Here is a 15295-nt window from a genome sequence, read left to right as displayed (position 1 = left end):
TTTAAAATGGCAGAAATGAAGGCAGGAAATAAAGGCAATGTGCTTTGTGGAAAAACTCTCTAACTGGTAGGGTCTACAGCGATTTCTACCTTGAGCAAAGCAGATCATTTTATTTCCTCACATTTTTCAAAAGATTCTAGTGAAAAAAAGATATAGAGTGAGTTCTTGGAAAGCATAGGGATGAATACTAAAAATGATATTAAAATGAAAAATAGAATGTGCATATTCATATTGAAAGAGTCATCAGAATGTCAAAATACTAAAATTTGAATTCAGAGTGAGAGGAAACTAAATAAGGAAATTGTGAATCCTGCATAGCAATATGGCAGACACTAGCACAGTGTTCTGTGTACGATATTTGACTCTCAAGATTCATTGAATGAGCACAGACTAGATGTCAGGATCTATGAAATGTCACAAAGCATGAGGACAGTTAAAGGTGACTTCTTCAATTAAGTGGAAAAGCACTGACTTCCCATTAGGAAACTTTTTTTATCTATAGCTTCCTTTGATGACTCATTGATAAATGTAACAGATTCCAGGACTTCAGAAATAGCAAAACACACAAAATGATACAACTGATGAAAGATGAGTTGTTGTGAGCATTGAATGACTGAATACTAAATATTTAGAAAAGTACCTTGTACCTGTAACTACTCCATGCTAGCCAATATGATAATATAGTTTTATTAATACTAATGAAAGCTCTAATAACTGAATAGAACTCATAATTTTATGTGCTGTGGGTTACTAATAACAATCATACCTTAAACTGTCAACATGAGCACCAAAATGCCATGTAGCTAATTAAAAGATGCATAAAGGAGATGAAAAGAAATTACAACCCTATGCTAGAAAAAAATAAGATCCAGTGTCTCAAAATAAATGTCAGGGTGTAGCAACAGCATTGCTAAGAATGATTAAAAATTTTTGTTTTCAATTCTGAAGGGCAATATGTTCAGGTTCACATTGAGTAAAGTGGAGTTTTGTTATCTTTGCTGAAGCGAGAACTTTCTCCTTCCTTGATGGTCATTCTTTTCATGTAGTAGAACACAAATCGAACTTACTACTAAAGAGTACCACAAATTTGTAACTGTTAGTGAAAAATAAGGATAAAGAATAAAATCAGTTCTTCTAAGTGCTTAATCAAATACATGATTATCTAAAATGATATACACCAAACACAGTAAAATGAAGTTTTTCTATACTGTTGAGTAATACAATTAATATAAACATAATGTACTACTACTTTAACACCAATATGCAATCATGGAAAGAGCATGGTACAATATGTAGAGAGTTATTAAATGTGTATTCTTTCGCATTTTTTATTTTTGGAATAACAAGACTTGGAGTTTGTTCTTTAAAGTTCACAGTGTACCCAGACAGATAAAACAATCTATTTACCAGGTTGACTTTGTGTCATTTCTATGCTTGGTGATGTCACTGGTTTCAAAGCAAGGATTTGCAGTTCAGTGGGAGCTGAAAGAAGAGGGTCTAAGTTGTCAATTACATATAATTTATTTAATAGGTTTTAGACAAAGGTAGCAATGAATTGAAATATATAGACTCTCAAAAGAGCAGGATTATGGAGAGCCATGCAGTTTGCATTAAGGCAGAAATTGATAAGCTATGTCCCTCTAAAATCTAGCCCTCTGCTTGTCCTGTGAGCTAAGAATTGTTTTTACATTTTTAAGTGATAGAAAAACAACTTATGAGTAATATTTTATGACGTGAAAATGGTATGTAATTCAAATAAAGTTTTATTGGAGCACAACCACATCCCCAAACTAAGATAATTTAAGGCATATTTACACATCATTTACATATTGGCTTTGGTTGACTTCAGGCTACAACTGTAAAATTGAGTCGTTGTAACAGAGACCAAATGGCCCGCGAAGTCTAAAATATTCACTATCTAACTCTTCACATAAAAATTTTTTGCTGACCCCCTGATCTTGAGCATCCTTCTAAGAATCTGAACTCGCACAAGGGCTTTTAAGAGCTTCCTACAGCTGATTTGATGATAGTATCATTAACAAAATGTTCAGAAATCTAGGAATGTTTTGTTCTATGTTCCAATTTGACTACCCTCTTGGGTACCCTCAATAGGAGTCAAGACTTTGTTTTATTTTTGCTGTTCTTACCCTTCTATCTACTAAAGCAAATCCTAAAGTTATTTCAAAGCCCAGCTATTTTCTAACAGCTCACATAGATCCTTGACTCCTTTAAATATTCTTTCTCTATATCTTTACCACTCAGATAAACAGGCTGCTTCTGTATCTAAGAAAATTGTCTTGAAGGTAAGGAAAACTCAAGAATGGGTTTTTTTCCACAATTATATTTTTGCCTGTTTAAAAAGTAAAGCATGCCCTTACTTTTGATTGCTACCTCTGTTCAGTATTCCACCCAATCCTGCTCAAGTGCTAATAATGGCACTGGAAACACAGAGGTCACCATTGTTGACATAAACCAAAGAAGCAGCGTTTTTTAAAAAGAGGTGAATGAAATGGAATAAGAAAACTGAATAAGATACATCTTTTGTCAGAGACAATCCTTATGAGGTCACATGAACTTGACTACACATAGATCTCTCTCAACCATGATCCTTCCGGTCAACTCTACAGTTTTAGAAATGCTAACCACTATTTATGCCCTTTCCCTAGAGGGTGTAGAGGTGAGAAGTACAAGCTAGAAAGCCACATCATTGTTGCTCCTAGGGCCCAACTACAATGGGCTGGAAGAACTATTTAAACTAGAAAACATAGATTTTCTTGGTTTCACAGAGAACTTTCAGGAAAATTAAAGTTTGGGAGGAGGATGTGTTTTTTCCTCACATGTTTTTGAAACCAAAGAAAGAAAATCTTGAGTTGCTATAGTGTTTATAGGTCTAGAAACCATCAACAGCACTGTACATGGACCTATGTTTTCTAAAACATATTGAATTTTCTTGAATTTATTTCCAAAATTTGAAAAACTTTACTATGCTAAGTTGTTCCTTATCATCACTGGGGGTCTTTTAGAGACCAAAATAATATACAAAATTTATTAAAGAAATAAATATTAATATGAATAATTAGATATTCAGAGAAATTTCTACTTGGTGAAGATTAAGAACCACTGCTCAACTGTGGTGGAGAATAAGGACTAATCAAGGTTGGGAACCCTACAACTTGTATTTACTAGGATTGGCGCTTCCAGGAAGTACCTTTTTTTCCCTGATAATTTAATGTGGAATCCTCATTCCTTAAAACTGGAAGAGAATATTGAGAACATCACACAGATCTTACAGAGTAAAACTGTTTAGAGAAAGTTCATGGTATAGTGCAATTGTTTTATAGCTCTAAATACCAAATAAAAGGAGAGCAATTTGGACTTCAGATTCTTTACTGAATCATATAATGAGATATTAAAGGGGGCTTCATGCCAGATAGATTCCCTCAACAGGATCCAGGAACATCTCTTAAAAATGATAGGCAACACTTGCATTAAGAATCCCGAACTACTTATAAGTATGAAATCGAATGACGATGGCAGTCTAAGGAAGCAAGAACAATTCTGGCCATGACAGTGAGGGATTGGGTTTTAATGAGCAAGAAAGCATTTAATGAGGTCATAAAAATCATTACCTAATGTTGTTCCTGGAGCCTCAGAACTATGACTAACACGTTCAAAGCCTGTAGTAGAAACTAATCAAATGCAACAACATGAAAATGAGAAAGTTTCACAAAGTACGTCTTAATTTTTCTATCAAAACATTAGTTTCAAATGACAAACAATGTTTTAAAATTTTGAATAGACAGGAAGCAAACACTTTTTTTTTTTTTTGACGATTTGGTCAAACTGTAACAATGAACAATTCATTGCAGAAGGGGGTCTCAACCTTTAAATTCTGTTATGTATCTTACTATGGTCAACATAAGGTTTTCCTAGGTATCTCATTTTCTGATTTTAACTAATACAGAAGCTTGCTTTGGAAAATCTGTTTACATAATATATATGAAAATATATATGAAAATAATATATTGCATTTCTTGGAAGTTGAAAAAAAACTATGTTTATATAACCATGACTATAATAAATAGATCACATGTTTAAATTCAGATACAGCAATAGATAACAGTGAATGATTATGTTAATTTTGCTGTAAACACATCTTTATAGAGAGACCAAGAACATCATCCAAGAAGCAGCTGATAACCATACCTCACACCTTGACTCTCAGAGAACTTACAGACTGTTAACTTCCCATCAGGGACATTGCTTTGGGACCCCACTGGGTCAGGCTACAAGGGCTCTACCCTCAAATTATGGTCTGAGGTGCTTCAGGACTTGATGTGGTTTTAGGTCTGAGATGTGGATGATGGGATCGTTGTGAAGTTTTAGGAGCTGAAGGAAGAACCTTTGGATGACTCTAGTGAAAGTGATTTGGGAAATAAGGCTCTAGATTTTCTAAAATATATTTCCTTGAAACTTAAGGTATTTTCTTTTTAAGATCAAAATATTTTCTCCTATTTTGTTACTATTTTGAGGATTCTTGAGATAAAACTCACACATAAAATTAAGTCAAGGAGTGAAGAGTCTTGTATATTTCTAACTTTGAAAAAACGTAAGGACTATAGCCATACTGTAGGTCGTGTGGTCTTAGGTTCACACCAAGAAATTTAAATATGCCAAGGGATCCACGGTACCATAACAATTGTTTGTGTTTATGTTTAGTTGGTCTAGAGATGATACAGACATTACCAACCATGTTTGAAACTTAGCTTTAAATGTGAGCACTATTTAGACAAAAGTACATGACAAAAAATTAAAATAAGGTTACATGGTATACAGATAGAGATCTATGCATAGCTTTTAAAAACAACAGATAACTTCTTTTAAGAGTTTTTAGGACTCTTAAAAAGAAGAAAAAGTTAACGGACAGCAAAAGATAACAGTCCTTTGAAGCTGATGTGATTATGATGATGATGGAATGCGTTGACAATGAGCAGAAAAAAGTCGATGAAAAACAAGAAATATCATTACCTAATGTTTCTGGAGCTTCGGTTGTAAGAGTGACGGGTTCAAGGACTGTAGGAAGAATTGGCCAAAAACAATAAAATAAGCCAAAGAGATTTTAAAAATTCACTTGAAGACTAATATCAGAAGTCAATGTTTAAGCTTCCGAACTGAGAGAAAAGAGACACTTGTTCTTTGCAAATTTGACCAAACAGTGGCTGAGTTCCCATTCATCTCATGTGGTATATATAGCATTGAGCTCTGCTAAATTTCACTGTGGTCAACAAATTCTCCTGATGTTTGATTATGTGACTCTCGCTAATATGGAAGACTCTGCTGGACAAATTTTTTACACATTTATGTAACATACTTTTCTAACTCTACTGGAAAAAGCATTTAGCAGTCTACTTGCTCTTCTGTAGATAAATGTCTACTATGTTTGTCTATTTAGATAATCACAATACAGTAATAAGTCCGTATGTTTGAAAGCATAAGGATCAAATGGACTATGCTCATCAAAAATTCGAAGTGGTCTTTGATTCAATAAAAGTTGAGAAACATTTTTAAAACCTGCCAGAAAAGGAGTCAACCTACATTATCATATAAACTTTTAAGACATAGCACTTTTTGAATTTTGACAATTAACTAAAAACATCATTCATTGAAAGAATAGTTCCACCAAAATAATTACACAGATCCTAATACAATAAAATGCAATAAAAAGTAATATGAGCAGAGAAACGTGGTATTTCTGCAATTAATGAGACATAAGCAATGTGAATAAGGGATGGATGCAAATTCATGTTTGAAATGAAGCTTAAAATAGTCAATGCTGTTTAAACAAATACATGTGATCACATGACACAATGTTGAGCAGTTACATGACAGTCTGATGTCCTGAAATTAGTTTATGCACAGTTCTCTTAAACTCAACAGATAACTTGATATAGAGCTTAGCATAATTTCAAGATAAATATTATAATGAAATGACAACAGAGGATGTTGAAATGGTTTTAAGATGCAGGAGAACCTGTAGCTACGATGATATAACAATGAATAGGAAAAGCACTATTTGAAAGACACACGTTCTCATTACCCATGATTTCTGGAGCTTCTGTTCTAGGAGTACCAGGCTCAAGATCTGTAGTAGGAACTAATCAAAAGTAATGAAATAAACTCTTATGAAAAGCCAGCAGATTAAATCTTACCAGTACAATATTGCTTCAATAGATGTACAACAATTTTATTTTTTTCTGAAATTAAATACTGTTATTTAAAGATTTGGTGACCCTATACTATAGCCAGGTAAACGTCCTTTATGAGGCAGTCACAGCCTACACAATCTGGTAAGTATCTCAATAAAGGCAAAACGATATTCTCCAGGGTATCTAAGTACCTAATCCCAACTATTATAGAAGACTACCCTAGGAAACTTGATTAAACATTTTACCAAATATATACTTATGTAACTGTTCTGGCAATTGTTGGCTTATCTGTGGAAGCTTTAAGAAAATAGTATGTCTAAATAAGCATGGATACAATAAATAGCTTCAGTGTTTGAAAGGAGGCATAGCAAAGAATAAAGCAAATTGAATCATGTTCATCTTGTTGAAAACTCACATTTGGAAATAGGCTGGCACCTCATTTATGGCAAAGGCACTCAACAAATCAGGATAAGGAACATCCACTCTGTGTGTGGTGCCCAGTAGAGTACCTTTCTGATCACAAAAACGTGTTATCCTACATAGATGGGAGAGACCACTGATGCTTCTAGAATCAGATCCAAACTTCTGAGTCACATATTGAAGAACATTAACTGCTTTTATGGATCTTTCCAAACTCAGCACTTTCATCACCACTTAGAAGCAGGATCTCTCTTGTTCCAGAAGCATGTGCCCTCTGGTTGGCCTCTATGGCTACCTTCTTTCTGCCTCTGTTCATGTCCATGATTTTATTCCTGTCCAATTCTTTATTTCTCTCCTTCACAAACTTCTCTATCTCGAAGTTCATAGGTGTTTATAGCCCCTGCAAAAGTGAGCTCGATTTGCACAGATACACTGCCTTAGTTCAATCTTTGAATGTTTCATATTGGGGTAGATTTTGACTTTGAGTAGACTACAGACTGAGAAGTAAAAACAAGCTGCCTACTTCTGTGATATTTTCACAGCTGTTGATGTAGCTGTAGGAGGATGGAAGGCACTTAATGTTTGTTTCTTAAATTAAAAATACTTAGTCTACTGAAGATCTTGTAACTTTAAGAGAAAAATATAATTAAAAAGAAAAAGTAAAAAAAAATACATACTGAAAGAAAATATCTTTATGCAATAAACACAAGGAATTCAGCTCTCACACAGGCCTCCCAAACTATGATTTCCTTTGCTAACTCGACAGTGGGAGCAGCCCCAGATCATCTTGTGCCTTCTATCACTCCTATCATGGGCATTGATCCAAGACTGCCCAAAGCTACTAGGCCTCAGTCCCTTAACCAGAAACCCACATTTACCCAGTTTGGTTTGAGGTGCCTCTGTACTTGGTGTGGTTTTAGATTTGGGACGTGGACGACGGGTCCGTTTTGATGTTTTAGGAGCTGAAGAAAGAAAACCCTTAGTTATTACATAGTCTGTAGTTCAGAAGCTATGGATAGTATGACATATGGCTCTATATTTCCTAAAACCTATTAAATTTCATTATATTTTAGGAAATGTATCTTTTTAGCTTTTTAATTAGAAACTTTCACCCTTATTACAGTACTGTGTCTTCTTCTACAATTGAAAGCTCAGTAGAAATGAGTCAGATATTAAGTTGTTAATTCAGGATGTGAAGTATCATACATGAAGCTTTCCTACTGAATAAAATTGGTAGAAATCGCTGCTAAAATATGGTTGTGGTGATAGCCACATACTTTTTCACAGTTTACTAAAATAAGACCATGCAATTAACTAAACTGTCAATCAAAGAACAAATATCACATAGGTATTTTAAAAAGTAGACCTTTAGATCCACAGAGAAACTCCCTGACACTATAATAGTCATTAGAGTCAAGAGAATTCCTTTTTAATCCAGCTTTAACAAAACATTGATTAAAAAATACACATGATGACAAAACGATTTCATATGGTTACATGCACGACAGATGACTTGAGCTGGGTTCATGCATGGCTCTTTTAAAAAGAAGTCATAACTTGTTTTAAGAACTAGAATCTTCAATACTTTTAGGATGAAGAATATAATGAAGTGAAAATAGAGGATGATGATGTAGTCTTAAGAAGCAAAAGTACATGTAGATACGATGTTGATGGAATGAGATTGACAATGTGAAAGAAAAGCACTTACTGAGGATCACAATGCATTATTACCTTGTGTTGTCACCCAAGCCTCAGTCCTGAATGTAATAGGTTCAAAGTCTGCAGTAGGAACTGACCAAAAGTATTAAAAATAAGCCAAATGTTTGTTTTAAATAAAACTCAAACATTTACTAGAAATTGAATCTTACTAGTATAATATAGTTTCTAGACTATATAGCAACTTTTAAAAACTGTTAAACTAGAAAAGTAAATGGTTGATTTCCTAAAGTTTGGCCATACCTAAGCCAGGTTTATTTCCTTATCCCTCCTTCTTCAATTATCTGATTCTAATAAGTCAAAGTGGAATGTGTAGGTATTGCTACAAACATATCTTTGGAAAGAGATTGAGGCCTCAGCCTGATGAATCCAACAGGGTCTCCCTCCATTCTAATCAAAGAAAGAGCATGCCTTCATGTGCAGAGAAGAGCTTGCTGATGTCTACTGGATTGAATCTCGACTTGTCTATCAGGTACCTAAGGATCAACGTCGTGGGAGTCCATGGACCGATTTAGATCCAGAAAAGCTTTGACTATGACCTTGAATCAGACATTCTCTATACTAGTGCTGCAGTTAGACTTTTTCCTCTGGTTAGCCTCTATTTTCATCCACCATTCTAATTTTATTCCTCCCACCTTTCTACTCACCCTTGTACCATGGCAATTTCAAGGTTCCACTCCTTCTTAATTTAACTTTTCCTGCTCCAAATATTACTCTTGAGACCCTACTGGGTTAGGCTGCTGGGACTCTAAACCAGGAGCATATGTTTACCTGGTTCTGACTCAGTTGTTTTTGGACGTGGTGTGGTTTTTGGTCTGGGACGTGGACGGCCTGTTCGTTTCGATGGTTTGGAAGCTGAAGGAAGAAATTTATCGATTACTACAAACTACATTATCTATAGTTCTGGAAGCTACTGAAGGTGAAAACATGACTAGATTTTCTACGACTTCTTAGACATTTGCTATTTTAGTTTGAGATTTTTGTCACATAAAATCCTTTTATATCTTCTCTCATCATAGAAGATTTTTTGAAGACAAAAACCGCTTTTTAACTAAAGAAATAAAGATCAGTAACTATAAGTAAATTCTCATAAGGCAGCTTGATGACGCATCAAAAAGGTTAAGAACCATAGCTAAATTTTAATGAATAGTAGTGAAGGTCAGTCATACTAAATCTGAGATTTATAATTTAATATTTCAAGCTTTGGCATATTTTCTAAATAACTACTAAAATAAGAACATACTACTACCTAGATAGAAACAAAACAATAGTATGCAAATAGGAAAAGAAGGCAGAAATGTAGATGTGTAATAAATGAATCTTCTTGGCCCTATGATAGCTACTAATGGTTTTGTGTGTCTAGATAAGAGGTAGAGATCCATGATATGTTTGAAAACCAGTTTGATTACAAACACTGAATAAAGAAAACAAAGAATGACATGATACATTTTCATATAGGTTACATGGCACATGAATGTCCTAAAGTAGGTTCATGCATGACTGGTTCTATTAAAAACAAGTAATTAGTTTTAACACTTTTCATAATTTTAAGAAGAATGTAAATGAATGGCCACAAAGAATGACACTACTATCACACAAAGCAAGATGAAACTCTGGTTTTTATAATAATCAGGATAAGCCTTGTTGAAAACACAGTGTATCATTACCTAATGTTGTTCCAGGGGCCTCAGGTCTAAGAGTGACAGGTTCAAGGACTGTAGCAGGAACTGACCCAAAATACAGTAAACCAAAGAGATTTTAAAATACATGAAAAGTTAGAATATTTACACCCCCAAAATCTAACTTGTATATCAATCCTTCTTTAGAAACAAGAGAGAAAAGTAACTGAGAAAAAGAGTAGATTGTTCTTTGAAGATCTGGACAAGTCATAACCACAGTCAGTCTTAGGCTTAGCCTTTGAACTATCCTGAGTATTGTAAAAAAGTCAACATGAAGTTCTAGGTTTCAACTAATAGATTCTAACTGATATGGAAAATTCTGCACTGGAAAATATTTTTATGCATTTACCTAATATATACTTAGAAAAGAAATTGTCTTAAAAAATCTGATCAACCTATACTTCTATGGAACCTGAAAATGATCACTTAATATGTTTAAGTCAACATGGAGAAATAGACAGCTTGTAAGTTTGAAATCAATATAAAAATTAATCATTCAAGAAGACTGTGTTGATCTTGCCAAGAACTCATCTATGCAAACAGGCTGAGTCCTCTGTCTAAGCCGTGGCATATAAAAGAGCAGGATAAAGACAGTCACTCAGTCTGTAATATTGAGTAGAGCATATGCTTGGCTTAAGCCCAGAAAAAGTGAAAAGACAGTTCATGTCTATATCACACCTAAGCTCTCAGGTCAGGTCCTCAAAGTCCTCTTTCAACTGTCCAGATGGACTCTTGCAAATGCAGCATCATCAACAGCCATATTTTGATCAGCTTAGGACAGTCTGTTCTAGGCAGACTGGACTGCCTTTATGGTTGACCCACCACCCACCCTATCCACATGTCCAGTCCTTCTGTTGGCTCACTTTCCCCTCCATCTGTTTAAATCCTATAGTAGGTCCAATGCCAATTCACCTTGATCTTTTCCTTTGCAAAGTCAATATTTAATGTTTGTATCATGCAGACATGTTCTCAACTTCACTGTTTTAGAAATAAAATAGGTCTCCCGCTGTTGACATATCACCCATGGTTGCCAATATTAGTCCAGGAACATGCAAGGGGCTTACAATTTGTTTATTTACTTGAACTGAAGATATTGGCTCTGCTAAAGAAGTTTTAAGATTTGAATGGAATTTGACAGTAAGAAATATACTAAATTCATATCGAAGAAGACTCTTATAGAAAGAATAAAATATTCTGGCACCCACTGTATCTCACACAGTTCTATTCTTGACACATGAGCGGAAGAGACATTACTATGCCTCATGATCTAATGCTTAGAGAAAATAAGAGTTTGGCACTGCTTTGGGTGCCCACTAAGGTACTAGGAATCACACATTTACCCGGTTTGGTCTGAGGTACTTGAGGGCTCGGTGTGGTTTTAGGTCTGGGACGTGGACGATGGGGCCTTTTTGATGCTTTGGTAGCTGAAGAAAAAAAGTCTTGTGTTACTCTAGGCTTATGGCTCTTGATACTAAGGAGAGGTTTTTCTAAAACTTGTTAGATTTCCTAGAGTTTCAGGAAATTGTCTGTAGTTTAAAAGTTTTACTCATTTTATGCCAATGTGACTTTTTTTTTAAAAAATCACTGAGGTACTTTGAGAGCAAACTCACATATATAATGAAGTCATTCATTCAAGACATGAAGATTAGCATGTATAACCAGATACTCATAGAACTTTCTCATTGGGAATAAATGATTGAGAAGGTATGCTCAACCGTGGTACAAGGGGTACAAAAGTTAGGGTCACACTAAGGACAAGCTTATAATTTAAAATTTCAGATTTGGGTAATCCTTATTTGTCAAATTAGTAATAAAACACATCACTACTTAAAGCACCTACAAAGAAACAACATGCAGAGAGCTTTTTAAAAAATCTAGAAACTTTATGTACAAAGGAACATGAGTAGCTGTTATTGCAGATCAGCCTAGATAAAAAATAGATCCCAATTTGTTTGAAACTCAGCTTTAACATAGAGCACTGCTCAACGAAGCACAAGATAACATGACAATCTTAAATCACCACATGGCAGGTAAATGTTTTAAGCTAAGCTCATGCCAGCTCTCGTAAAAACAAACAAACATTTTTAAGAGGTATCAGTACTCTTAATTAGAAGGAAGTGATTGAATGGCAGTGGAGGATGATGGTGGCTTTCTCATAAAGAAAAGCCATGTTATGGGAATGGAGACTGAATGGACTACACAATAAAGAGCAAAAGCACTCAGCGAATGGCACAGGATCATTACCTAATGTTGTCCCAAAGGTCTCAGTTGTAAAAGTAACAGGTTCAAGCTCTGTAACAGGAACTGAATAAAATAAAAGTTTTAAAAAATATATATATATATATTAAGAGCTACAACATTCACTTCAAAATGAATATTGCCAGTATACTATCACCTCTAGAATAATTTCCTTTTTTAAATTTCTGGATGAAGGGAGTTATAGACTGAATTGTGTCTCCCTAAAATTTATATGTTAAAGCCCTAACTCTCAATGTGCCTCTCTTTGAAGATAGGGCCTTTAAGGAGTCAGTTAAAGTTAAATAAAGTGTTAAGGGTGGGACCTTGACCCAATAAGATTGATGTCCTTACAAAAAGAGGCAGAGAGATGAGAGACACTCATGCACAGAGTAAGGCCATGTGAGGATACAGCAAGGTGATGGCTGTCTGAAAGCCAAGGACAGAGGCCTCAGGAGAAATTAAACCTACTGGCACCTTGATCTTAGACTTCTGGCCTACAGAATTGTAGGAAATAGATTTCTGTTATTTAAGCCACCACTTCTGTGCTATTTTGTTATGGAAGCTCTAGCAAACTAATACAAAGGGAAATTAAAGATTTGGTCAAACTATAGTTAGGGACTTCTTCATCTCATGAGACAGTCATTATTTTTGGTCTCTGTTTACCACCCATTAACTCTTAGTACAGGGAAAACTTTATCTAATGGAAAGAAGAGATTTCTGATGCCCATGAAAATGATATCAGCCTCCTTTGACTTCCCATTTTTACATCCAAATGCAGAATCGCCAACACACATGTTTTGACTGATACTTAGAAGAAGCAGGATCTCTGCCCCTCTGTTGTCTCTACACATATCTTACTTTTTTGTCTTTGTTCACTCTTGCCTTTCCACCTGTGTAAATTCTGATGTGACATCAAGGCCCATATTCTGACCCTGCTCTGCTGAAGCCCACATAGATTTTTTTTTACTTCTTTGAGAACTTATATAATTAATCTAACACTTAATGTTTACATGCCCAAGAGAAATCCTGAATTTGCAAAAACATCCTGCTTGTTCTCATTCTGTAGGCTTTTTGTGCAGGAATAGTTTTTGTGCTCAACTAGCCTGCAGAATGAGAAGTAAAACTTGTCTCCTATGACTCAGAGGAAAGACTATATCTCTTCCAAACAGGAATGGCCACTCCTGAAGGGGTAAGGGCTCTTCATGATTCTTTCACCAGGGGGTATATGGGTTGACATTCTCAATCAGTGATAGACTACAAGGCTCCTGAAACCAAGGACTTCACATTTTTCAGGTGCATCTAGATATGGAGTGGTTTTGAGTGAATGATATGTCCAGTGAGATATTTTTGAAAGTGGAAATAGATAACCTTTAGTTATTTTAAAGTTTATGGCTCTGCAAATTACAGGGATTAAATTTTTTTAAAAGTTTTCCAAATCTTGATAGATTTTCAGGAAATATAGATTTCTAGTGTAAAAATTTTATCCTTACTATGCTACTGTATCTTCTTTTATTACTGAAGATATCGGAGGTGGGACAAAATTGACATAAAAATGAAGTTATTAACTCAGAGAGTAAAGATTGGTATTTTTATCACATTATCCTAGAGTTCCCTGACTGCATTAAAAGGTTAAGAATCATTTCTAAACTATGGTGGAGAGTAAGGGGGAGTAAGATTAACCCTAAGGATGGGGCTTGCTATTTAAACTTATTGGCTTTGATCACATTATCTGTTAAACAATTTACTAAACCCTTATTACCCAAACGTTAACAAAACAACAAAAAACCAAGCAGATTTTTAAATGGTAGATGTACAAAGAACGTATAAAGAAACTTCCCCATTAAATCTGGTTAGGATAGATCAAGATCAGGCACTCCAATAGATATATGAAATTTACCTTAATAGAGAACTCCAGTTAACCCAAAAACTAAGGTGGTATGAAAAAAAATTAAAGCAAGTTACAGGGAGGGAAGCTATCCCAGACTAGATTTAGGCATGGCTCTCTTAAGAACAAGAGATTGGTTTTATGCATGTTCAGTTGAAGATGAAGAATGTAACTGAAAGGCAATAGAATGGAATGGGTTTGACAATGAGCAAAAAAAGTTCTTGCTGAAGGTCAGAAAGTGGCATTACCAAATGTTGTCCCCGGATCCTCTTTTATAGGAGTAACTGGTTTAAGGACCATAGCAGGAACTGAGCAAAATTAATAATAAAAAATGTTAAATATTTATATAATCTTAGAACATCCACTTCAAAAAGAATTTTATCAAAGTAATAATGTATCTATAATATAACGCAAACACTATTAACCCTCTGAGCTGAGGGACATGGCATTTCTGCACTCAGGTACCAATTTATCGCTTGGTAGGGATTGTCTTTATACTCAGATAACTTCGTGCCCCTGAAGTTTCTCACCCTTTGATAATCCTAGTCTAAGTAATGTACCGAAGTAGAACATATCATCTTGCTGAAAGCTCATCTTTGGAAAGAGATCGCATGGGTACTTAAGAGAAGAGGATAAGTAAGAGGCAGCCATTCAGTCTGAGGTACAGCAGGGCATTCCTCTGTCCAGTGCTCTTGTAAAGCCTGACCACATATGGATACTGATGATTCTTACATGAAATTCAAACTTCTAAGTCCAACATTCAAAATCCATTTTCAACTGGCCCTATGGGCCCATTTAACTGCAGCAACCTCAGTGAAATGCTCTGATCAACACTTTGAAGCCTGGCAGCCTCCATCAGTCAGAGAAGCCTCTGCCTTCTCTCACTGGCCTCCACACATGTCCTTCCTTTCTGTACTTCTCTGTACCCACCTTCCCCCATAAACTATGGCCCATAGGCCAAACCTTGCCCATGGATTGTTTTCAAATAGCTCATGAGAATGAAGAATGATTTTTCTTTCCTGTTTTAAATGGCTGTAAAAACTAATAAATAAATAAATAAATAGATAGATAAATAGGAAAAATATGCAACAGAGATTATATGGCCCACGAAGCCTCAAATATTTACTATCTAGCCCTTTATAGAAAATGTT

At 35.1% G+C, this 15295-nt stretch overlaps 1 protein-coding gene across 1 annotated transcript in view; it reads right to left on the bottom strand.

The window, feature by feature from the left end:
* Window positions 1–15295, bottom strand: part of ABI3BP (ABI family member 3 binding protein) — a 237092-nt gene that overhangs the window by 69467 nt on the left and 152330 nt on the right. Inside the window, 10 exon segments of the mRNA XM_023527700.1 lie at window positions 1408–1482; window positions 3630–3689; window positions 6098–6154; window positions 7505–7588; window positions 8358–8417; window positions 9114–9197; window positions 10010–10069; window positions 11362–11445; window positions 12266–12325; window positions 14393–14452. Coding sequence (XP_023383468.1) covers window positions 1408–1482; window positions 3630–3689; window positions 6098–6154; window positions 7505–7588; window positions 8358–8417; window positions 9114–9197; window positions 10010–10069; window positions 11362–11445; window positions 12266–12325; window positions 14393–14452 — 684 coding nt within the window.

This window comes from Pteropus vampyrus, unplaced genomic scaffold (assembly GCF_000151845.1).
Source record: "Pteropus vampyrus isolate Shadow unplaced genomic scaffold, Pvam_2.0 Scaffold1, whole genome shotgun sequence".
NCBI classification, from domain to species: Eukaryota; Metazoa; Chordata; class Mammalia; order Chiroptera; family Pteropodidae; genus Pteropus; species Pteropus vampyrus.
The sequence above is the reverse complement of the archived record's forward strand: the minus strand, read 5'-3'. Positions and strand labels throughout refer to the sequence as shown.